The sequence below is a fragment of the Theropithecus gelada genome, chromosome 13 (genome assembly GCF_003255815.1).
Source record: "Theropithecus gelada isolate Dixy chromosome 13, Tgel_1.0, whole genome shotgun sequence".
Taxonomy (NCBI): Eukaryota; Metazoa; Chordata; class Mammalia; order Primates; family Cercopithecidae; genus Theropithecus; species Theropithecus gelada.
In genome coordinates this window covers 53,668,847-53,695,219 of record NC_037681.1, presented here as the reverse complement: position 1 = coordinate 53,695,219, position 26,373 = coordinate 53,668,847, and the positions used below count along the sequence as shown (strand labels likewise).

Sequence of the window (26,373 nt, the reverse complement as noted above, 5' to 3'; positions counted from 1 at the left end):
TTAAGAAAAATAAATGTCTTCTAAATTTAGATCCATGCTGTACACTTTCTCTTTTCATATAGCTTTTCTTACACTAAAAGGTACTGCCAGTGAGGACTGGGAGAAAGCCCTACACACAGGCCAAACATATCAAACCCCAGATTCATCTTTTTGACACTTAGGCCTCAGAGGCAACATAAAATCAGCCAAAAAATTCTCACTTTTTTCACTATTCTAATTTTTCTCTTTCTATATTCAAATAGAAGGCCAAGAAAGATCAGTTATAAAACCACAGAAAATAGACAGTGTACCTCTAGAAATAACAGCTCCAATGCTCAAATGCAAACAAGCATCAGTGCTGGCTGTCAGCTTACTAGCCCTTGATACAGGGAATGACTTAAAGCTGGAACTACTTCGTGGGTGAATGGAAAAGAGTCATATGAAACTCTTAGGGAAAACAAAGGGTGAAGAATTAAAGCACATTATATATAAATGAGTTACTATACTATGTTCTATATGATTTAAGATAAATTCGGGATTTAAAAATAGAGGCCAGGCACGGTGGCTCACGCCTGTAATCTCAGCACTTTGGGAGGCCGAGGTGGGCAGATTACAAGGTCAGAAGATAGAGACCATCCTGGCTAACAGAGTGAAACCCTATCCCTACTAAAAAAAAAAAAAAAAAAAAAAATTAGCCGGGTATGGTGGCACAAGCCTGTCATCCCAGCTACTCGGGAGGCTGAGGCAGGAGAATCACTTGAACCTGGGAGGCGGAGATTGCAGTGAGCCAAGATCTCGGTACTGCACTCCAGCCTGGGCGACAGAAGGAGACTCCATTTCAAAAAAAAAAAAAAGATAGAATATGGTAATCATCAATATCAGGACATGAACTTGGAAATACCATACAATTCCATTCACAAATACTTATTTAATCTGCATGTTATACATGTTGTAAGTATTGACAATACAAAAATAAAATAGTTGTTAAATGTTTCCCTCCTTTTAGATGTTCACATAGTAAGGAAATCAATGACAATACAGTCATTCCTTTTTATTGGTGGAGGATATGTTCCAAAATCCCCAATGGGTGCCTGGAACTGCAAATATTACTGAACCATATATACTATGTTTTTTTCCCCCATACATACATATATACCTATGATAAAGTTTAATTTATAAATTAGGCAAAGTAAGAATTAATAGTAATAATAAAACAGGACAATTGTAACAATATACTGTAACAAAAGTTAAGTGATTGTAGTCTCTCTAAAAATACTGTAATATTTGTAGGCTGTGGTTGACCATGGTAACTAAAACCACGTGAAGTAAAACTGCAGACAAGAAAGGACTGCTAGAACTAAGGTACTAGTGTAAGAAGTGCTACAATAGTAACAACAGCTCACATTCATTGAGTATGTTCCATGGGCTATTCCATTCTCAGCGGATACTTGCCAACACACATCGACTCCATTTGGGAGCTATTATTATCCTTACTGTACAGAGGGGGAACTGAAGCACTCAAGGTTTAGTAACTTATCCAAGTTCACACAGCTTGGAAGTGCTGGAACAAGAGCTCCAGCCCATGTACCCAAACTCACCAGCATAACTTCTTAACCACTACTACACCCACTAGTTATTGCAGGGTGTGCATTAGACAATCAAGTCTTCAAAAAATAGGGAAGGCTTCACAGAAGTGTACATCACATTCAGTTTGGAGTAATCTTATTAAGAACGTTTCCTAGTAGTCCAGGATGAGCTACAGACTGTCCCTTTCTCCCTTGATTCATTTGCCAAATACGTATTGTGCCCCAACTGATTATAGATGGTCTCCAACCTAGGATAGTTTCACTTAGGACTTTTTGTTTGTTTGTTTTGAGATGGAGTCTTGCTCTGTCACCCAGGCTGAAATGCAATGGTATGATCTCAGCTCACTGCAACCTCTGCCTCCCAGGCTCATGTGATTCTCCTTCCTCAGCCTCCCAAGTAGTTGAACTACAGGTGCGTGCCACGTCTGGGTAATTTTTTGCATTTTTAGTAGAGATGGGGTTTCATCATGTTGGCCAGGCTGGTCTCAAACTCCTGACCTCAGGTGATCTGCCTGCCTCGGCCTCCCAAAGTGCTGGGATTACAGGCATGAGCTACCGCGCCCGGTCGATTTTTTTACTTTATGATGGTACAAGAGCAATATGCATTCAGTAGAAACTACTTCACGTTCCCATACAACCATTATGTTGTTCACTTTCAGTATAATAAATTACATGAGATATTCAATACTTTGCTATAGAATTGATTTTTTTTTTTTGTACTAGATGGTTTTGCCTAACTATAGGCTAGTGTAAGAGTTCTGAGCATGTTTAGAACATGCTAGAAGCAAGCTAGGCTAAGCTATAATGTTTGGTAGGTTAGGTGTACTTGATGCATTTTTGACTTTCCATTTATGATAGGGTTATGTCCTCATAATCTATGTAAGGTTATATGAGGCCATAACCCTATCATAAATTGAGTAGCGTCCGTATTCCCAATGGCAATACAGAGCTGTAAAAAATACAGAAAACAATCCCTATTTCACTGGCCTTAAAGTCTAGGAATGGAGTGTGACAAAGAACAATAAACAAGGTAAAGAAGTAGAATAAGGTGGTAAAGAAATAAAAAAGCAAAAAAAAAAAAAAAAAGAACAAGAAGTGAATTCATTCATTCATTACAGGGTGAGTGAATCTGAGAAAGGATGGTCAGAAACTGGTTCACTATGGAAACAGCATTTAAATAGGGATGACAGGAGGCAAGCGGTAACAATCTTGTACTATACTTCTGATTCGTATAATAAATTTCCCCATTCTAAGCTGTTTGTTGCAGCCAAAATCAAACCAATTAATACTTAACCTACTTAACAGGTTTATTGTGAAGATTAAATGAGAAAGCAGGTGCAATGCACTTAGCATAGTGCCTGGCTTGTAATAAGAACTCAGTGAGTGCTATTATACATTAACTAGACACTGTTTTAACAAAATCATGCAATCAGATATATAATGTACCTCCAGTCCACTCACAGTGGGAGACCAAGATAGTCGCTTAATATTCTATCAGATGTCTAAAAAGTAACTGTTTCCAGAACATGCGTATGAAGCATTACAATTCAGGTCTCAAGGACAGAAACACTGCTTACAATAACCTTCCATGATCTAAAAAGAACTCGGGTTGTTGACATCAAAGGAGTCACCAAAATAGATGTAGGATGCCCAGAGCCCAGAGCACGAGTGGATGTCAGCATAAGGTATGCAGGGTCAGCTAGCCTAGTCATGGACTTCACTTTCTGGCAGTCTTGGGCCTATTTTTTTGGCTGCAAGGAAAGTGTTTACTTCTCCTTCTATGGACAGATGATTTCCATAGCTCTGGGGTTTGAAAAGGTCAGCAGTGATTAAAAAAAAAAAAAAAAAAAAAAAAAAAAAAAAAGGCTTACGAAGAGCTCTCAAATTTTTTGCTACTATTATGAATTCCTTTATACAAATGTTGATATATGGAAGACAATCAAGCAATGCATGGAAAATCTGCATTTCAAGTCCAAAAGCAACTCATTCCAGAAAAATTTCCTCAGCTCTCTCCCTAATGATTTAAACATCCATTTTCACTCACTTCTGCAGAAGTACATTCACAGGAAGAGTGAGTGTGAACAGTAGCTTTTATAGCTGGAAGCCACTTTCTTTCTTTACCTAGAATGTTGTATGATCCTTTTTCTTTTCACACATGGAAGAGAGTGGATTCTGTTGTTAAAATTCTCTCTACTAAGAAATACTAAAATCATCATCTCTTAGTAGAGTTTTCAGTTTCAGACCCGAAGACTCCTAAAAACCTGAAAATCATGGGCTAGGCACACCACATGTAATATATTACTGCGTCAGAGTTCTTCAGCGTCCCACTTGGCTAAATCATTTTCAAAAACATTTTCTCTTCGGTGATAGACAGAAAGTTCTATATCCATGCCACAAAACCACCAACTGCCTTGGGGCACTGTGTATGACTTGATGCTTTCACTCTCCCTCGTTCATAGAAAATGGACCTAAAAGTGTGAAAACAAACCCCACGTCTGCTCCCAATTTGTTACTTTTTTGATTTGGCAATGTTGTCTTTATTATGTTTTCTGGTTCCCAATGAATACAAAATTAGCCTGAGAGTTTGAATCCATCTTCTCTCGGTTGTGATATCACTACTCTCAGGACATGTCAACAAACAGGCAATTTTTACCAGTTTCCATTTCAGATGAATGTGTAAGCAAGGGGTGATTTACAGTAAATATCCAAGAAGGTTACGGGATTAGAGTCTCTGTAGATGTTTAGCAATAGGACTTGATTCCTGAATGCTTTGGGGACGCTTTGGGTATACTGTGGGAGTCAGAGTTCAGGTTAGATGTGACAAGGAGCCCCCTTCCAATCTTGCGGTGCTCGATTTTTCAAGCAAATAGTAGAATTGTTTTTGAAAACTAGGAGCAGAAGCTGCTGATCCCATACTCAGTCCAGGTTATTATTTTGAAAAGTGAGAAATAATACACCATCATCATCCAAGAGAGGAAAATACAATACAGGAGTGGAATATAGAATTATTAATAAAATGAAAGGTTTTCATTTTTCCTTTCCAATAAAAAAAAGGTAATGCCAAAAATATGTCTGAGTTTTCAAAAAGACTTTTTTTTTAAGAGCAGTTTTAGGTTCCCAAAAAGATTACACAGAGAGTTTTCATTTATATCCTGTCTCCCTCACGCCAGCCCCCAGCGTCTACCACTGCCAATCTTCTGCACCAGACTGGATGGTTGTTACGACTGATGAACTCTTACATCATTATCATCCGAAGTCCATAGTTTACATGAAGTGTTTACAACTCTTGGTGTTGTACTGTATCTGATTTTTTATTCTTGTCTGGACAATAGAATTCACGTTGACAGTTGGAAGAAAGTCGTCAGCTGCCATCTCATGCTCCCTTACCTATTTATTGATGGGCTTTTATCACTTAGCCAGTAGAAGACCAGTTTGAACGTGACAGGCACTTCATATGGCTTCATTTCTTCACTCAGACAGAAAATTTTAGTTCACTTACAGAAGCAGAATAGCCGATTCTGACCATCCCAGTTAGCATCAAAGCAGCTTCCCACTTCTTGCTCTACCCTTCAGGTCCCCCATACTGCCCCATACTGTGCTCTACCTTTTCTTTTTTTCTCATAGAGTTTATCTCACTTTTTTTTTTATTTTTTATTTTTGAGACAGTCTTGCTCTGTCACCAGGCTGGAGTGCAGTGGTGTGATCTTGGCTTACGGAAACCTCCACTTCCCATGTTCAAACAATTCACGTGCGTCAGCCTCCTGAGTAGCTGGAATTACAGGCGTGCACCACCGCAACCAGCTAATTTTTGTATTTTTAGTAGAGACAGGGTTTCACCATGTTTGCCAAGCTGGTCTGGAACTCCTAACCTCAAGTGATCCACCCGCCTCAGCCTCCCAAAGTGCTGGGATGACAGGTGTGAGCCACCGTGCCCGGCCTTTATCACACTTTCTAACATCTTAGTTATCTATTAGTTTATTGCCTCCAAGTAAGCAGGGATCTTTTGTTGTTCTTCATCGACAAGGCCACAGTACCTAGAACAGTGGATGGCACACAGGTAGACAATAAATAGCCATCAAATGAAGGAATGAATGAGGATGCTTTCTAAAAGACAATACTTCAGGGAGTGATTTTGGCCATTGTTTGGAGGCCTAATTAGCCATGACTAACCAAGCCTGGCCAACACTGGAGGGAAAGGTGCCCAGGTCCTATAAGCTGCTGGCTGTGTGGCTGGGCTCCTTGGGGTCCCTGCTAGATGAACATGGCCGCTGGATCATGTGAACAGGATGGAGTGCACAGGGAGCCTAGAGATGTGGGGTGTGCCGGATTCCACTGCAGTCACACAAGCCCTTGTTCAGCCTGGGCACATGCCTGAGAGAGCACAGTTGTTCCTGGCCGAGTGCAGCAAGGAAGGAGGCACGGAAAAGAGGTGATGAAAAGTCAGAGACCAGGAGGTTTTCCCCCATGGGCCATGGGACAGACATGGTGACCCCTAGGAATCTGACTACCACAAGTTTCCCTAATCTTCTCCTGCACACATTCTATTAATGATGAAGAAACCGAATCTCAAGTCAGCTTATGAATGCAATGATAAGGATTTTTTTTTTCTTTTGAGATGTAGTTTCACTCTTGTTGCCCAGGCTAGAGTGCAATGGCACAATCTCGGCTCACTGCAACCTCTGCCTCCTGGGTTCAAGTGATTCTCCTGCCTCAGCCTCCTGAGTAGCTGGGATTACAGGTGCCCGCTACCATACCCAGCTAATTTTTGTATTTTTAGTAGAGACGGGGGTTTACCATATTGGCCAGGCTGGTCTCGAACTACTGACCTCAGGTGATCCACCTGCCTCAGCCTTCCAAAGTGCTGGGATTACAGGTGTGAACCACCATGCCTGGCCAGATTTTTTTTTTTTTTTTTTTCCAGAGACACGGTCTGGCTCTGTCACCCAGGCTGGAGTACAGTGGTGCAACCATAGCTCACTGCAGCCTTGACCTCCTGGGCTCAAGCAATCCTCCCGCCTCAGTCTCCTGAGTAGCTGGGACTATAGACATGAGCCACCATGTCCAGCTAATAAAAAAAAATTTTTTTTGTAGAGATAGGGCCTTGCTATGTTGCCCAGGCTTGATGATGAGTATTTTTCATGTGAATTAAAATTCCACAATAAAAAAGGGCAAAAGTAAAAAAGGCAAAAGAATTATGATTTTTTGCTAAACAAATGGATACGGTCAAATGGACCATAAAACAATTAGCTGAGTGAAAGAAAAAGTTTCCTTTATTTTAATACACAAGATAAAAGCTCTGGCTATAGCATGAAAGGAAGGTGGCAGACGGAGATAAACTATAACTGAGAGAGGAAAGGGAAGTGTGGCAGAAGTCAATCAAAAGAGTGCTGTTCCCCTGCAATTTCCTGACATCTAAGTCTGGGATTTGAAAAAAATATCCTGTGTATTATATTATATATGACACGTTACACTCTGCACTTATTTATATCCAGAAAGGGTAACTATGCTATGTTATAAATACGTAATGTATCCTACACATACCATTGGCTTCTTTATCCCCAACTCCCCTAGTGGAATGTAGGCTTCAGGTAGGCAAGAATTGTATGTTTTACCCTCGGAACAGGGCCTGGAACCAGATAGGAACTCAGTAAATACTGGTTACGTGAGTGAATAAATGATAAATAGCTGCTCACCCACCACCTACTTCCCACTTTACTTGAACTGTGAATTACACCGTTCTTTATCTGATATGGGAGAACCACGGTGTTTCTCCTTCCTCTCCCAGGTATGTATCCCAGAGTACCATATACAGATTGAGTATCCCTTATCCAAAATGCTTAGGGCTAGAAGTATTTCAGATTTGGGATTTTTTTTTGGGGGGGGTGGTAATTTTGGAATGTGTACATTATTCTTACCTGTTGAGCATCCCTAATCCAAAAATCTAAAACCTGAAATGCTCAATGAGCATTTCCTTTGAGCATCATATCTGCACTCATGAAGTTGTAGAATTTGGAGTGCTTTAGATTTTGGATTTTCAGATTAGGAATACTCAACCTATACATGTAAGGGAAAGGAAGGAGCCAGTGGTGCCATTTTTATTTCTATAGAAGCTGCCATGCTACACTTAAGACAATTCATGTTGACAGAGTTTGCCTCTTCATTGTGGTTCACTAACTACGACCAGATGCTGACACTTCTCCAAGTCATGGGAAATCAGGGAAGGGCCCTCCTTCCTTCAGCTATGTGGGGCTTATTTAGCCCTGCGTATAGCAGGGCAGGTCAGCCCTGGTGTCAACACAGCTTCAGCTCCTCGAAGAGAAGCTCAGAAGCAAATCAGTAAATGGGCATGAGATAAGAATGCCAGCCGCTTCTCAGTGTTAATTCAAGTACTATGCACAACTGCTCCACTACTAAATTTCAATCACACATCAGCCTCACTGCTGAATCCTGATCACACGAGCTGGCTTTGTCCTGCAGTACAGCCAGAGGTAGAATCAGGACATAGCACTACTGCCATAAGTTTCAGACTCAGTCTAACAAAGGAAAATTTGGACCAATTTAGAATATTGGATTAAGCCCATAAAAAATAAAATCCATGCAGAACTTATTCCAGAAAGAGAATAACATGCATAATAATTATGGAGATTTCTAGTTACACTACCATGTATAATACCAACATAATATCCTAACTTGTATTTCATTACTTATAAAATTGTACAGTTTCTGGAGTCAAGGCAGTATGGACCAAGTGTCACAAAGAGTATACTCAATGAGTGCAGTAATTTATAAAGCATTACAAGTTTTCTAAAACCACATTTTTAAATTCAAGTCTTTGCCAAGTCAATGACCAACAAAATTAGAGCTGCAACTAAATTACAGTGATTATGTAACTCTCAGGTTGCAGAAATCTGTGTTAAAAAAGTACAGAATTAAATAGCAAGTGCAAAAGACAAAATAAATGTGAATATATTTATGTTTAGTATATTCTTTTGGAACAACAGCTTTGACTAGTGAGCGCTTGAGGTCACTTATGCTTTTTTTCTGAATACAATTTTGCATGGCACAACCATCAGTAGTTATACCAGAGAGCATTTTTTAGTGAAGCAAGCCTTTACCATCCATGATTTAGAGCTAAGCAAAGAAGCAAACCTGCATCTTTCTGGAGTTTAGGAATTCTGCAAATCTGTTTCATCAGTGACTCGGATGGGCTTGCACCCTATCCCTCAAGTTGAGGAATAGTGTAATCTCTGCAGAATGTATGCATTCATGGAGTGTCTTTTCTAAAAGCTCTGGTCTCAAAGCTCTAAATATAAAATTAACATAAAACTTGAAGCACTGAAGCATGGATTTCTTGTAAATCTCTCACCACCCACATTATTATGATGCTTTCCTCCATTTCTCAACTTCCTATCCCTCCCAAACCCCTCAACCCGTTTGCTCAATCCCACCCTGAACTCTCTCTCTCCTAATGCAAGTCAAATCTGGTGTCCATGTTTTGTCTGCTCAGCAGGAGAGTAATTTCAACAATCTTCCGCTCTTTACAAGATCAGTTTATTTCTCCCAATATAATAATTAGTTTCAGATGAACCTGGTTGCTGGCACTCGGCTTGGTTCCATTCTGGTACTAGCAAGGAGAGCAGATACTTCCTGTTGCACTATTTTTTAGAGCAAAGAATCTGGGTACTATGTTAGACCCAGAACAAAACTTTTGCAATCGACTTCTTTAAAATATAGCTGAGTTTCAATAATCTAGATTCTCAAAAGAGATCTAGAAATTATGATGATGGGAATCTTTTCAGTTTACTTTTAAAATGGTTCAGGTAAATTATTCCTCCATTTAGCAAGCTATAATAGATCATCAAGAACACAAATCTTACAAAAATAATCAGTGCTGTATTCTTGCAAACATAAAGAGGTTGTAAGTAGGAAGCCAACAGCATTATCTTAACATCTTACAACTTAATTAGCTTTTAGGAGATAATAAATATTGATAGGTAAGTAAATATACTGCCTTGGAAATAAGGATATTAGGGGGAGAATTCTAGAAGATCTGTTCACAGTGATACAGAAAAATCAAGCAAGACATTCTTTTTTTTTTTTTTTTTTTTTTTTTTAGACGGAGTCTTCCTCTTGTCACCCAGGCTGGAGTGCAATGGTGCAATCTCAGCTCACTGCGGCCTCTGCCTCCTGGGTTATAGCGATTCTCCTGCTTCAGCCTCCCAAATAGCTGGGATCACAGGTACCCACCACCATGCGCGGCTAATTTTTGTATATTTAGTAGAGACGAGGTTTCACCATGTTGGCCAGGCTGGTCTTGAACTCCTGGCCTCAAGTGATCTGCTTGCCTCGCCTCCAAAAGTGCTGAGTGAGCCACTGTACCCAGCCACAAGGCATTTTTTATAAACAGAATAATCAAGACAATCTACATGAAGCACAATGAAAAGAGGCAGAGTCCCAGGGGAAAGGGAAGTTTTCGTGGTTTTCCTTTGGGTCTCTCATATGTCTCCTATCAGTCCCTACACATTTCAACTCATTAATTCAGTACCAGTCGTGGATCCATCTGTAGGTGTTTTTATCATAACCTTAGGTTATCCTGGTCGTAAATCCCAGCAACCCCTGCGCTTTCAGGTATGGTTTACTTTGATGCATACACGCTTTGAGGCTCTGAATTATGCAGTACCTCTTAGTGTCTTCAAGTCTTCGTATAAGTGAAAGCAATCTCCTCTCTTATCACATAACAATACGATTTCGTATGCTTTATCTTACCTTCACACGTACGGCCATCTGCAGAGATTGAGAACCCCTGTTGGCAGACACAGTGGAAAGAACCCTCTGTGTTTAGGCATTCCCCTTGAGGACCACAGAGCCCTGGATGTTCACATTCATTAATATCTGTAATTTAAAAGAGAGTCTTAAAAACTTGAAAAAATTTGGTTTTGTTCTCATATACTATCAAACAGATGGTAAAGAAATCTACTATGACATGGCTGGACATGTATTTAGTGGCACAACTATACCATTTGTCCATAAGTCAACCACAGGACAAGCTGAGTTATGAGAGAGAAACTATTTAGGTTGAGTCAGGAAATAGACGATGTACAACCATTTTTGACCTGCAAGAAAAGCAATTTCATAGGTTCAACCCAAAGCTACCCTTATTTTAGACATATAGGGGCTTGAGGAACACTCCACAACTCTGAGAGATGTTCTTTATTGGTGAGAATGCTGTGTTCTTCTTTGTCCTCTCCCATTGCCATGCACACAGCTGTTAGAGTCTGTAGTACCTTGTTACATTTCTGCCTATCCATCCCTAGGATGTGGGCTTCTTAAGGGCAAGGCTAGACATGTCTTATTTATAGTATTTGGCTCATTAATGGCACTTCACAAATATCTGCTGAGTATATAAATGAAATAGACTACAATCTATAACACATTGGAAATGGGTAACAGAAATAAAATACAAGTAAAAGAAGGCCTATTTATTTATTTTAGAGACAGGGTCTCACTCTATTGCCCAGGCTGCAGTGCAGTGCATGATCACGGCTCACTGCAGTCTCAAACACCAGGGCACAAGTAATCCTCTCTCCTCAGCCTCTCGAGTAGCTACTTCCAAACACTGATAACACACGGACTGTTTACTGTAAGTAAAACGCTCTTTTAAACCAGTTCTGATTATACTGGCTAACGGTGCCCAAGATGAAACATAAAGCACCTAGAGAAAGGTTCACCTGTTCACAATGGTTCTGATACATGCAACTGTCTAACTGTCGGTTTACTCATCTGTGTCCCTCATTACACTGATGGCTCCTTAATCAGTGATTTCACAGAAATTTGTAATTTGGCATGTGTAAATCAAAACACGAAACTGAACTGCTTTCTGAATCTCAAATGTATCCTGCCACATTTCAGTTGAAAAGCTCTGAGTTCCTGACTCCTACTGGGTACACTGCAGGGTCTTATGAATGTTTGTCCACCACAAAATTTCTCAGTTATTTTCCTTCTGTGCTAACTGAATGGTGACTAGTGAAGGTTCTTTTAGTTAATTGGGGTCATAAAAAAGATCACATGTCCTTAGCAGCAGCATTCAGGTGGCAGAGCTCCACTAAGGTTGTTTTCCTATTTTCCCGAAGTCTCGTAGGCCTTCCCTTTATCTCTTACAAAAGAGGTCTTCAGTACAGGAACCCACATGAATACTGCAAAGCTTAATAAGAACAGGGAAAAGGTACAGATTGTATGTTCTTCCTATTGGCTGCTAGAACATGCTTGGCCACTGACCCAGTGGTCTTCAATAAAGTCATCCCTTTCCCTACAGCCAGAATCTCCTGAAGCTCTTCTTTTTGACTTGTTGATCTTCCTGTGCAACAGAAATTCTGGCAATTATTGATTTAACCATCTTCCTTTATTAATCCTGAACTCTTGACCCTTCCATCTGCCTCATAATTCAGATTATTTGGCCTGCTCATTGCTGAATAAAAATAAGAAACCAAGCAGGAATTACTCATACTTTCTTAACAATTCTCCTATTCTTGTTACTGTCACTAGTTTTTAGGTATTTCAAGCAAGGTCAATGAACCATTTTCTACTTATATATTTCTCAAAATGATTTTACTCTGTGAAATTCTTTACTTTTTTAAATAAAATCTCTGATATTGTCTATGTTTGTTCTCTAGCTATTGGTAATAGCTTAGATTGACCATCCTTTTTGAATTTTGACCTCCTTTTGGTCCTCAGATCCACTCTTTATCTCCAAGCTGCTACCCAAGAATTACCTCTATCTAAGGAAGAAGGTGGCATGAAGTTCCACTGGCCTGGGGATCAAGCCCAGGACCTATATCCATCTTATTGATCCCCCTTCTTATTTTATACTATGTCTCAGTGTGGTCCTTTAAAAAAATACCTGCTTTGCAACTTTGCATAGGGAATAACGTGCACAAAGTTTTTGTCTAAAAAGTTTGATGACAGGAACTGAAGATGAATTCCTAGACTCTTTTTTTTTTTTTTTTCCAGGAAACTGCTAAGAAAGAACAACATGAATATTTGGAACTAGGGAAACATATGCATTCAATTTGGATTGTACTTATTGAGGCATTTCTAAACTATGCTGCTAGTAACTTCAAGCTGAAAGCCAGATTATATTTAAGTTGGGTTTCTTTCATGGGTCCGCGATTCCACAGAAATTCATAATTTGGCATGCGTAAATCAAAACATGAAACTGAACTGCATTCTGAATCTCAAATGTATCCTGCCACATTTCTAAAGAGACTATTAACATGGAATTTCCATACTGTTTGTATATCATCGTTAGTTTTGTGTGGCAAAGAAAATCTTAAACATGCTTCCAACCGAAAATGCCTTACTGAATATAGAAGTATTTTCAGAACATTAGGTAAGGTTTAAAGTTTATGCCTATCACACACTGTTATTCAAACATGTCCATGGTTATTAGCATTGCCATCAATTACATTTTCAGAATTTAAACAAACTCTGAAATCTACACCTCTCTACAGAATGCTGACATGATCAAGGGATTAGAGAAAAGTAGGCTACTAATTTCAGGCAGAGTGAAAGATCACAAAACTGCCTCTAGTGACATAGCGAAAAGAGGTAATTCAAAACAAGGTGAGTATATATGCCATCACATACAGCTTCTAATAGGAGGCGGTGGGTGATAAAACAGATTCACAGACACTATTCTTTAAACAGTACTAAGACCTACTTCAGAAATGCTTCTTCTCATTTATTTGGATTTACATTTTTCAGACATATTAACTTATTCTGGAAAATAGGAATAAATGTGACAGAGAATGAAGTCAATTTAATAATGATTGATAGTCAATAAAACCCTGTATGTTTGGAGTAGTTACATATTTGAGAGGTGATATCAAACCACAGACACAAATTTAATATATTGAGAGAATGGAGTAGTGCAATTAATGAATCAGATAACTAAATTAGTTCCGTGTGATTGAACTCTAGAAGTTAAATTTATGCAATATGAAATCTTGGTCCATTTTTATTAAGATTTGGTTTTGCCTGTATTTGGCTAAAACAAATTGTGACGAGAAGAATTAGAAAAGAAAATATACTTTTAAGCCAAAAAGCCTATAATAAAAACAAGATTCAGGGTTTGCTTTCCTTTTTTTTTTTTTTTTTTCCATCTCTTGGTATTTTTATATAAATCAAGATTCATTTTGTTAAAAGTTAATAGTCCCAAAGTGGAAATATTCTCACATATATTTATAATTCAAATGTTCCTTCTCTTTTGCTTTAAATCCAAGCACATTTAATTTCTGCATTGGAAAAAACTGAATTTCACCTTATTGCATTAGGATGGCAAATAAATGCATGATCTCAAATGAGGTACATGGTATATTTAAATCTTGGGATTTTAAAAATATCTGTCTTGGGTACACATCAAGTGCAGGAAGGTATATATTTAAATATTGGGATCACTAAAGGAATTAATTTTTAAAAACCTTGTGGCAAAGGTCCATGTTTTCATTTCTCTGAAACACAGTTGGGTGTGACTGGTAATATAGATATATAATTCCAGTGCCACTACCTTAGAGAATAGACACCATCTTCTCCTACAAGAATACCATTATTTGGGACATGAGAGATGAGATATAATTTATGGCAATTCAGAATTTTTAAAAAATCATACATATTCAGTAATAGTGGGTAAAAAGTAACTCCAATGATTTTTTTATTTATTTGTGCTTTGGGATACACTACACAGTTCCATAATGGTAGATAAACAAGAAAAAATAATATTTATCAGGTATCGGAAATAAAAAGATATAAAGGTAAAATAAGTGTGAATTTTCAGTGGAAAATATAAACACGGGTTTACTAATACTAGTAAATATAGGAAAGCTTGTGGGGCAAGTCAGGTATAGCTAAAAATGTTGGTATACAGAATCTAGAGAATTTAATTTTTTTTAGCCATGGTGTCGAAATGACTCAATGGGCTACCTTGTGAGAGAAATCACCTAATTTCACTTTATTCTTTGTTTTGGCTATAAATGTAACAATAATTGATATGGTAATGTAGGGAAGAGTAGTGGGAAAAATCCTGGGTTCAAATCTCAACTTTACCACTCATTAGAGAGCAGCATACTCATTAACTTCTCGGAGCCTCAGTTACTCATGCACAAAATGAATTCAAGAAAAGCTACCTCTGAAGTTGCTATAAGAATTCAAAGAGATACCAAGATATCTACAGTACTCAGCACACTGAAGCAGCTCAGTTAAAGCTGCTGTGATTGTTATTATTAGTACCTGTGTCGTGTTGCCGTGTTTTTATTACTGTACAGTTTGGAAGATTAAACGTGACAGGACATTGAAAAAATATAAGATCCCCTTCTTCATGATTTTGACCAAATTATTAGTGAGGCTTTTTAGGAAAAGAAAAAGCAATGGTGAGCCAGGCGCAGTGGCTCATGCCTGTAATCCCAGCACTTTGGGAGGCTGAAGTGGGTGGCTCATGAGGTCAGGAGTTCAAGACCAGCCTGGCCAAGATGGTGAAACCCCGTCTCCATGAAAAGACAAAAATTTGCTGGGACTGGTGGCAGGCACCTGTAATCCCAGCTACTCAGGAAGCTGAGGCAGGAGAATCGCTTGAACCTGGGAGGAGGGGGTTGCAGTGAGCCGAGATAATGCCACTGCACTCCAACCTAGGTGACAAGCGGGAGACTCTGTCTCAAAAAAAAAAAAGCAGTGGTGGGCACTGGATAAAAACAGAGTCAGAAAAGGACAGATAAATATCACCTATGAGACAAAATAAAATATGCCCATAAAAGACGCTACAAAGATAATTTAGAACCAGTGCCAAGGTTACAGCATGGAAGGAACAGTAAAGTACAGGTGACCTCAGCATGGAAGCACGCAGAGCGACGACACAGCTCTGACTCGTGTGAGTTTCAGGTGACACTATGTTGACAAAGCAACACCTTCCTGCACTTGATGTGGACCCAAGATAGGTATTTTAATATCAAAAATTGACATAGATTATTGACATACAAACCATGTGGCAAAACCACAGACTATCATCTGGAAACACGGCAGAACTGAAGAATCACATAAATAATGACTGGGGAAAAGAAGAGAGCAAGAAATACCTTGACATGTTTTATTGTCGTCTAGCTGGAATCCATCTGGGCAAGTACAATCATAGGACCCCGCAGTATTAATGCAGTCTCCTCTCTGGCAAACACTCTTGTCCTCCAAGCATTCGTTGATATCTAAAAACCAATTTTAAAAATTTTAAAGACTAAATAAATCACATATCAGAAAAGTAGACATTTCTCTTACACGTAAAGGTGCACTAATTTACATCATTTATAATATATAATTTTAAATACATGACAACTTAAAAACATTTTTTAAATAAAGCATTTTAAAAGGTGTTTTGCTTTGAACAAGAGATGAAACTTATTTTTTTTTTTTGAGACAGAGTCTTGCTTGCCCTGTCACCCATGCTGGAGTGCAGTGGTGCTATCTCGGCTCACTGCAACCTCCACCTCCCGGGTTCAAGTGATTCTCATGCCTCAGCCTCCTCAGTAGCTGAGATTACAGACGCCCACCACCACGCCCAGCTAATTTTTGTATTTTTAGTAGAGATGGGGTTTCACCATGTTGGCCAGTCTGGTCTTGAACTCCTGACCTCAAGTGATCCACCCACCTCAGCCTCCCAAAGTGCTGAGATCACAGGCGTAAGCCACCACACCTGGCCAAGAAATGGAACTTTTAAACATCAAATGAAATTAAATGGAAGAGGAATAGTCAAAATTCTGAAGCAATTAATAATTTACTTGATTATGTTGTTGGTGATGATAAAGACTTAAAATATTTCAAAAATACTTATTAAGTATATCTTGAGCAACATTTGATCTACTTATACAAGCTCCTGTATTACGCATTATAGAACATATTTAAAAGTTTTCAGCATGGTCTTTGTTCCCAAAGAGAAATGTCTATTCAAAGAAACAAACTATACTGTATTATTAACAATAAAATAAACAAATGATATTGTATTAAACACAAAACATTACATTGTTTTATAAGTCCAAACCAATTTAACACAAGAATTGTCACAAAATATAATTATCTGACAAAATGATAGCATCGACTTTAGGGGTCATATGCATTTAGACAAAGAGTATCATAAAGTTTAAAATAAAACTTTTGCGTAACAGAAGCATATTTGTAAATTTACTTATAGTAAATTTCACACTAGGGTAGAATATGGGGGAGTCAGAAGAGGAGGGATTTTTGAACAGAAGGAGAACAGCAAGATCAAAAACCTAGTTTAAGTCACTTAAGTCAGCAGCTGTAACAAACAGGTTTGAGGTAGCCTGGATTTTAAAAAACGTTTAAAAATGTTAAAAAATTTCACAGCAAATGCGCAACCCACAGTGGTATATGTAACCAATAATGAGCTTTGACTGTGAGAATGAAAGACAATTAACGACCCCCCTTCACCGCATGAACGCGGGCAGATCTTTCTCGAGGGCTGCTGATTACCATGTTTACCCCTAGTCAAAGCTCATTATTCCTAATGTACTCCATGAGCCCCTCTTCTGTTGTGTCTGTGAGGATTTAAGTTATTAGCAATGAAGAAAGCTAAGGAACAAAACCTTCTTTGTTTTCTCAGAATTTGGCATTTTATGGCGTTTCTTGCAAATAATTATAATTGCTGCCAAAATATGAGCAATTCCAGGAAGAAGTGAATATGGAGACTGTTGCCATCTGTCTAATACGCCCCGCTGTCTGGTTCAAGTACGGTGATACCGAATTTCATTTTTCTCCTAGAATCCAATCAACCAATTAACTGGCTTCTGTCCTATTCACAGGGCAAACCAAAGAGAAATAAGAGAGTGCCTTATCAATTCTTTCTATCAAATAAAAACAAGTTATTATAATGACTGTTCACCCAGAATTAAAATGCTTCCAGGTACTGACCCTAAAACACAAAACACAGGTGATGTGAATTTGTCTCAACTAAGGCAGGTTCTCAACTTTTTCTTTAATGTGTTTTTCTAACTTTACTGAAGTATAATGTACATAAAATAAATTCATCTGCTTAAGAGTCAGCTCAATGAGTTTTTTTGTTTTTTTTTTTTTTGAGACGGAGTCTCACTCTGTCGCCCAGGCTGGAGTGCAGTGGCGTGATCTCAGCTCACTGCAAGCTCCGCCTCCCGGGTTCACGCCGTTCTCCTGCCTCAGCCTCCCGAGTAGCTGAGACTACAGGCGCCCACCACCACGCCCAGCTAATTTTTTTGTATTTTTAGTAGAGACAGGGTTTCACCGTGTTAGCCAGGATGGTCTCGATCTCCTGACCTCATGATCTGCCCACCTTGGCCTCCCAAAGTGCTGGGATTACAGGCTTGAGCCACTGCGCCCGGCCAGCTCAATGAGTTTTGACAAATGTATACACATCCTTGTGACCACCATCCCAATCAAGGAATAGGCATTTCCATCCCCAACACATTCCCTCTCACTCCTTTTGTGCTTGGGGGCTTCCTCCTCTCGGCATAATAGTTTTGAGATTCACCCACGTTGTTGTGTGTATCAGTAGTTCTCTGTCTTTATTGCTGGGCAGAATTCCATTGGATGAATGCACCATAATTTGTTTACTCATTCACCTTTTGATGAGCATTTTGGGTTGCTTCCATTTGGGCCATTGTGAATAAGGTTTCTATAAACATTTCTAGAATCGTAAGTCTTTGTGTGAACATATGCTTTTACCTTTTTTGAGTAAATACCTAGGAAAAGGATGCAGGGGTCATGGAATAGGGTTATATTTAAGTTTTGAACAACTGTTACCTAAAATGGCTGTAGCAATTACATTCCCACAGGAAACGTCTGAGAACTCCGATTGTTCCACATTTACTCTGATAGCTCTACAACTGTTTTAATGGGTGCAAAGCAGACAGTTTTTTTTTTCTTTTGTTTTGGAGATGGAGTCTCGCTCTGTTGCCAGGCTCGAGTGCAGCGGTGTATCTCGGCTCATTGCAACCTCCGCCTCCGGGGTTCAAGCAATTCTCCTGCCTCAGCCTCGCAAGTAGCTGGGACTACAGGCGCCCGCCACCACGCCCAACTAATTTTTGTATTTTTAGTAGAGATGGGGTTTCACCATGTTGGCCAGAACGGTCTCGATCCCTTAACCTCGTGATCCGTCCGCCTTGGCCTCCCAAAGTGCTGGGATTACAGGCGTGAGCCACCATGCCCGGCTCTGTTCATGCTACTTTAAAGTAATTTGATTCTCATTTATTTTCCAAAATGTAAGACAAAAAATGAATGTGAGTGAAAACAGCATTAAGTGTTTATAAATAATTATATACATTAGAAAGCTGAGCATATGTTAGGGTTAGGTTTAGTGTAATTTTTTTCTCTTTTGCGAAGCCTTTATTTGTCTTCAAAGCAATAAAAAGGTTGAACATTAAGAGAGCCCAATATGGTACTGTTTCATACCACCACCTGAGGTAGTACGAAAATATCTATTTTTCCCAGAAGTAGAGTAACAGGTTTTAAGGGCAGGAACAGTGAATCACTGTCATCTTTCCACCAAGACTGAGCTTGCTGATGTCACCAACTACTTCCAGCTTGCTAAAAATCCCATGGTTAACTTTTGGTCCTTCTGTTACCTAGCAATCACATTTGACACAATTCATCACTCCCTCCTCCTTGAAACACTTTCTTCTCTTGGATTCTGGGTTTTCTCCTTCATCACTTGCCACTTTTCCCTCAATCTCCTTTGCTGGTTCTTACCCATTTCCTCACTTCTGAATGTTGGAGGGCCCGGGATTTCTCTCTCTTCCAGCTATACTCATTCCCAATCAATTTCATGGCCTAGAACTCACCCCTAAATTCCAAATGCAGAGATCCAATTGCCTTTCAGATATCTTCCTTTGAATATTCATCTTGGGCATCGAAAATGGAAAGTGCCCACATGGTGCCCCTCATGTCTCCACACGCTGGTTCCTCGGGCATCCGCACCTGCTATTCCTCTGAACTCAATGCTCTACCCATAAATGATTAAATGTTATCATCCCAGGGAGGCCTCTACTTGCCTCTTTATTTAAAATCACTACCCTCCCTCAGCACTCCCCATATACCCCACTCTATTTTTTCTGTAAAATGTATTGCCATTTAACAAACTATATATTTTACTTCTTTATCATACATAAATATTTTGAGACAGAGTCTCGCTCTGTTGCCCAGGCTGGAGTGCAATGGCGTGATCTTGGCTAATTGCAACCTCCGCCTCCTGGGTTCAAGCGATTTTTCTGCCTCAGCCTCCTGAGTAGCTGGGACTACAGGCGTGCACCACCATGCCCAGCTAATTTTTATTTTTTTATTTTTATTTTTGTTTTTAGTAGAGACGGGGTTTCACCATGTTGGCTAGGATGGTCTCGATCTCCAGACCTCGTGATCCACCCGCCTCGGAATTCCCAAAGTGCTGGGATTATTGGCGTGAGCCACCACGCCCGGCCATTTATTGTATTTTTTTGTTATCTCCCACACTACAATGTAAGCTACGCAAGGGAAGGAATTTCTGTTTGGTTTATTGCACTATGCCTAGAACAGTGCCCGGCACAAGTTCCACACTAAATAAGTATTTGAACGAATACATAAGTGAATGTATGAATGACTCTGATTTGGAAAGAAATACCAGAAAGAAATACTATCCCACCTTTCCACCTTTTTAAAATTTTGTCCACAAATAAATGACCATGAACAAAGGGCACATCGTAAGTAATGGAAAGGGAAAGACATCGTAAGTAATGAGTCATCTCAGCTTTGTAAGGGACTGAAGGGAGCAACCTTAGTGAGGAAAAGTTAAGGTAGACACGAGATTAAAGACTGTGCTTGGAGGGAACGAGTCATAGGCTGACTCACCTTTGAAAGCTGAGATGCTCAAGACCCCTAAGAATGAGGACAACTGAGGCACCCTCATTATCACAGAACGAGTGGCTACCAAGCATGCCGGAGTCGGTAGCGCACAGAAGCAAGCACAACACTTGGGATTCTGACGCTATGAGGAGGCCAGCAGGATGACAGGACAATACCGTCAGAAAACAAGGTCTTTGCCAGAGCTATTAGGGGAAAATTACACATGTAAACATAAAAGCCAACAAGAAAGATGACTCTTCCTTGCACAGCTGTGAGAGGCATGTGAACAGTCACAACTTAGTTAATTACGGCTAAATATCACTGGGGAGGGTCAGAAACATTGCTAGCTGGGAATTAGCAGGCTGAAGTGCTAACATAGTTTCTAAATTAGTTGGATGGACTCCAGTCCTATTTATAACCCAGCATACTAGGGAAACTAGTCCTGACTTTAAAAGAAAAAGACCTGATTATATATTCTAAAAGAAGCTTTCTTATGGAACGTAATCATATCTCATATACATGAATAATGAAGAATAAGTTTGCTAAAATTTTTTGTGACTTTTCATGAAATGGATGTTTTTGGAATAAAAACCTTAAACTTCTGTTAAGATGCTTATACATTAAAAGAGGCAAAGCAGAGGAACATGCCCTCCGATGAACATGAGTTACACAAGACTTAATCAGCGGTGCAGTTCCTTCTTGGCTTGGCCAGGAATCAGGACAGAAGAGATGCAGATGGTCAGTTTATGTTTTCAGTGCCTTAGCACAGGGGTCCTCAATCCCTGGGCCATGGACTGGTACGGGTCCGTGGCCTGTTAGGAACCGGGCCGCACTGCAGGAGGTGAGCAGCAAGGAGGGAGCATTACCACCCGAGCTCCACCTCCTGACAGATCAGCAGCTGCATTCGATTCTTACAGGAGGGTGAACCCTCTTGTGAACTGCGCATGTGAGGGATCTAGGTTGCATGCTCCTCATGAGAATCTAACTAATGCCTGACGATCTGAGGTGGGACGCTTTCATCCTGAAGCCACCCCCTCACCCCATCCAGGGAACTGTCTTCCACGAAACTGGTCCCTGGTGCCAAAAAAGTTGGGGACCACTGCCCTAGCATACACCTTACCAGTTATTTAGTTCTAGAATAGATTCTTCCATAAATGGCTCCGTCCAACATGACCGACCCTCCCACCCTTGGGATGCCACTACCTTGAATCATTATCATTTACCCACATATTAGAGAGTTCCCAAAACACAACTTTTTCATACATAGTCATATCTTATATTATCACTTATCTGACCTATTTCTCAATAGGGGTGTGTGTGTGTGTATATATATATGTGTGTGTGTGTGTATATATATATTATTTTTTTGAGACAGTCTTACTCTGTCACACCCAGGCTGGTATAGTGGTGTTATCTCAGCTCTCTGCAACTTCCGCCTCCCTGGTTCAGGCCACTCTCCTGCCTCAGCCTCCTGAGTAGTTGGGATTATAGGTGCCCATATCACGACTGGCTAATTTTCTCTTCTTTCTTTCTTTCTTTTTTTTTTTTTTGAGACGGAGTCTCACTCTGTCACCAGGCTGGAGTGCAGTGGTGCGATCTGGGCTCACTGCAAACTCTGCCTCCTGGGTTTAAGCAATTCTCTTGCCTCGGCCTCCTGAGTAGCAGGGACTACAGGTGCACGCCACCATGCCCAGCTAATATTTGTATTGTTTTTAGTAGAGATGGGGTTTCAGCATGTTTGCCAGGCTGGTCTCTAAGTCCTGACCTCAGGTGATCCGCCCACCTCAGCCTCCCAAAGAGCTGGGATTACAGGCGTGAGCCACCACGTCCGGCCCCAATAGGTACATTGATTACAACTTTTCATTGGTGTTATTAACTCTTTGAGGAACATGATCACCTTAGGATAAAATCTTAGAAGTTGATTTACTGATTCATTAACAGTATACACTTTAAGGCCTTTAAAACACTGCCAACATCGCCTTCCCGAGGGTTGGCTCATTTTACACTCGCAGCAGCAGGAGGATATGGGGACTCAGCCACTTGTGACTGCTTGTGCCAAGTTCTCTGGTCAGGAATGCAGATGCTGTAAACGACAATGGATCTTTCCAATCAACTGGACCAGTAGTGAAAAAGGATTTGGGGCTGCTGAAATACGTGTCATGAAACCATTCACCAACAGGCTCATCCACTTCTCTCAAAGGTGGGATTCAGACCCTCCTTCAAAAACTCGGACCCTGCATGGGAGACACAACCCTGCCAACACTCCTATTCTGGTTTCACAACTGACAGGCTCTAAATGCAGCGAAGCCCCAGGTGGGCTGGGGAAAAGCTTGTTACTTAGGCGGACAATGAACACAGAGCAAGGTCACAAGGGACAGACTGGTGGTAAAAGTGAAAAAGAAGTCCACTGGGAGAAGATATTCCCCTCTCCATAAGCAGGCCTGTTTCAGGCATCCAACCACTGCAGAGAGCTTCTTAGCCAAACAAGTAGTGGAAGTGGTTGATAACTGCACGATGCTGGACACATGGGATATCTTTCAGAAATATTTTATGCAAAAAGCCAAAAACTGAATTGACGTTTGGCTCTGAAAAACCTTCTAATTACCTGGAAACTGAAGTTGTATTTACTTATTTGGAACATTTGGAAATTGGTTCTGCATAAATAAGGTGCTGCAGTTCAGAACTATGTACCCAGGATAAACCACCTATAGCTGATAAAGGTAAACTGATTCTTTTATGCTTTTGGCTGGCACAAGTCTAAAAGACAGCTCCAAGCAGTGCAAAGAAAATCTGGACTCTACTCCCTTCTTTGAATTATTTGTGTGACCCCAGGGAAGACACTTTGCAGGGACCTAATGTCTTCACTATGAAATCAAGAGATTGGGCTCAAAGGATCAAGGCTGAGAAGATGCCCAGATTTCCCTCCAATCTGGGCATTTTATGACTCAAATCAGGAGCAATTCTTACCTTCACAGTGGTCTCCAAGCCCAGATGCTCTGTAACCCTGGTCACACACACACTGAAAAGAGCCCTCAGTGTTCCTGCACTGCCCATGAGCACAGAGATGACGGTGCTGGCATTCATCAATGTCTATGAGCAAGAGAATACAAAGAAACTGTAGAAGTGGTGCTTCAAAAACATTTTCAATCAGTCTCAATTGGATCAGTGTAAATTCTAGAAAGACAATGTTGATACAAGTAATGACCATCATATATTGTCGCTTTTGTAATACTATCTCAGGAGACTTTTTTGCTTATCGAATATTCAGAGTATACATGAAGACATGGATATTGTTTCTTTATAAAACAATTGGCCTTATACAGTGTGGATTCTGTTCTTAAATAAGAAATGGTGTTTCCTCTCAAGAAGTCTGGACACTTGTGGTTGACACAGGTGGGATCATAATATCTTCAAGTTCAGGAAGCACATACTTATTGGGAAGTGAAGTATTTCTGTGTGAAATTCAATGAAATATTTCTTTAAAAAGTCTAAGGTCAACTCCAGCAAATCCAGAATCCTCACTATCACCTATAGGAACAGAACATATTTTGCAAACTTTATCTCTAAGGGGGACATTATTACAGTTTCACTGAGAAGTCTTCTTTAGCGATTTTTTTAAAAGGCAAAAATTTTTCAACACTAAATACAAAAAATTAAGATTATTAACATTCCACAGCATAAAGCAGCCGGAAATAATGACTTTCTAATTGCTGAAATCCAAGCATATAAAACCTTTAAATTAATTTACATGTTTAAATGGAAATTGCCTTCTATAGTAAAGAATTACACAGACAGCAATAATTTTTCTTCCTAATACTAATGCCTAGCCATTGATAGCTAATGCCATAGGTTTTCAAATTTAATTGTCTTCCATCTTTATTGACTTTCCTAATTTATGTTTAAGTCCCTGGCTTTCTGGCACTATGATGCAATTATCTAGGTAATTTTTAAAAGGTACACTCATTTGATTGAGGGTACATTTTTTCAGATCAGGTGCTTTAAGTTGAAGTTTCAGTAGTTCATGTTACTATACTCTTACCTTCACACTGGTCTTTAGCTGCCGACAGCTGGTACCCCTGCCCACAGGTGCACCTGAAGGAGCCCTCGGTATTTTTGCACTGCCCGTTTACGCATAGATTCCCTTGCTGACATTCATCAATATCTGCAAACACAACAATGGCAATTTTTCTGAAAAAGGGACTACCAGGAGAATGCAGTGCTCCCTGCAATGCATTCTGGGGTTAGTGTTACAAAAATAATAGTAGTACTTATGTCTGGCACTACACACTTTAGTATGTATCACTCCACCTATGCTGTTGTATCAACCTCAGTATACTGAACTATAGAATAGAAGTAACTACAAAAAGACAATAAATCAGTAAACTACTTATAATAATCATACTCCTCACCGTCAGTGTCTTGGAATACAACATGAAATATTTTAAAGTTGCAAACAGAAGGCAGAACCTGATACAATATAATGGCGCTTAGACAATTTGTAGACCTGTTTAGTTTCATGAAAGAAGTCAGAAGTAAAACTCTACTAGGAATTTGAAAAACAAAACCAAAAACATAAGCAGTTACGGAAGGAAACAGATAATTCTACTTTATCTAGAAGTTGAACTATAAGGCCAAATGGTTGTATACAGAACTCTGGCTCATTTTCAAAGTAACAAGGAAAGCCAAGAGAAATGGTAGTATTATGATGACTGCTGAATACCAAAGGAGAAAGTGATAAGTGAGGATTTTTAAACATGCTTTGACTGAAGATAAAACCACTAACTGAGAAAGAATATAATTCTTAATAAGTGTCCTAGAAAATGTCACGTATGCAAAGTTATACAACCGAAGTAAAGGACTGGCTTCATCAATAATTTGAACACGTCTGGTAAGAGTAGAGTTTTCCAGATGTTTTTGTTTGGCCATCATATTGGTCTGACCTAAGCAGATAATGCTGTCTTGTCTTGTCTTGTCTTGTCAGTGCAAATACAACCTCAGAATGTTTTGCTGAACAGCTAGCCAACTTGTAAGAGTTTATGATTATTAAAACATGGTAGGTACAACCAATCTTCATCACCTACATGACAGGTTTGTTGTGAAGATTACCGAAGGGAACAGATATAAAACACATAAGCCCTGTACTCACAGTGGGAGAAAGGAGCTCTAATCTAAAAGAAGTAATAGAGTAATAAAAAAAAGGGAGATTTTTAAAAAATCATGTCCTGTAGATCAACGTATGACTGTTGTTTTCTTCAAATTTTCTTATTTAAAATGCATCTAAAAGTGTTTGTCAGGAAAACTCAATTAACTGTATAGGCCTTTCACTCAAGTATTATTGACAATTACCTGTTTACCCTGAGCAAAGTTTCATTTCTTTTTTTTTTTTTTTTTTTTTTGAGATGGAGTCTCACTCTGTCACCAAGCTGGAGTGAGTGCAGTGGCGTTATCTCGGCTCACTGCAACCTCTGCCTCCCGGGTTCAAGCGATTCTCCTGCCTCAGCCTCCTGCCCAGCTCATTTTTGTATTTTTAGTAGAGAGGGAGTTTCACCATTGTTGACCAGGATGGTCTTGATCTCTGGACCTCATGATTCACCTGCCTCATTCTCCCAAAGTGATGGGATTACAGGCGTGAGTCACTGCGCCCAGCTAATTTTTGTATTTTTAGTGGAGACAGGGTTTTGCCATGTTGGCCAGGATGGTCTCGATCTCTTGACCTCGTGATCTGCCTGCCTCAGTCTCCCAAAGTGTTGAGATTACAGGCATTAGCCATCACGCCTGGCCGCAAAGTTTCATTTCTTAACCTCTAATGGGGCATTAACTTTTAAAATTTATCCAGATATAAGCAAGGTATCAGGTTATCCCTTCCTGAAATCGCTGAAATTGCTATTGAAATATTGAAACAGTTTCCTGA

The 26,373-nt window shown here is 39.7% G+C and overlaps 1 protein-coding gene across 4 annotated transcripts in view; it reads right to left on the bottom strand.

Annotated features, from left to right (window-relative positions):
* The window catches only part of LTBP1 (latent transforming growth factor beta binding protein 1), a 448,496-nt gene that overhangs the window by 76,158 nt on the left and 345,965 nt on the right, over nucleotides 1-26,373 (bottom strand). For all 4 annotated transcript variants that reach the window (XM_025354196.1, XM_025354197.1, XM_025354198.1 and 1 more), the window contains 4 exons: nucleotides 24,502-24,624; nucleotides 23,430-23,552; nucleotides 15,686-15,808; nucleotides 10,332-10,457 (listed from right to left, as the gene is read on the bottom strand). In XM_025354196.1, the coding sequence (XP_025209981.1) occupies nucleotides 10,332-10,457; nucleotides 15,686-15,808; nucleotides 23,430-23,552; nucleotides 24,502-24,624 (495 nt within the window). The remainder of the gene's footprint in view (nucleotides 1-10,331; nucleotides 10,458-15,685; nucleotides 15,809-23,429; nucleotides 23,553-24,501; nucleotides 24,625-26,373) is intronic.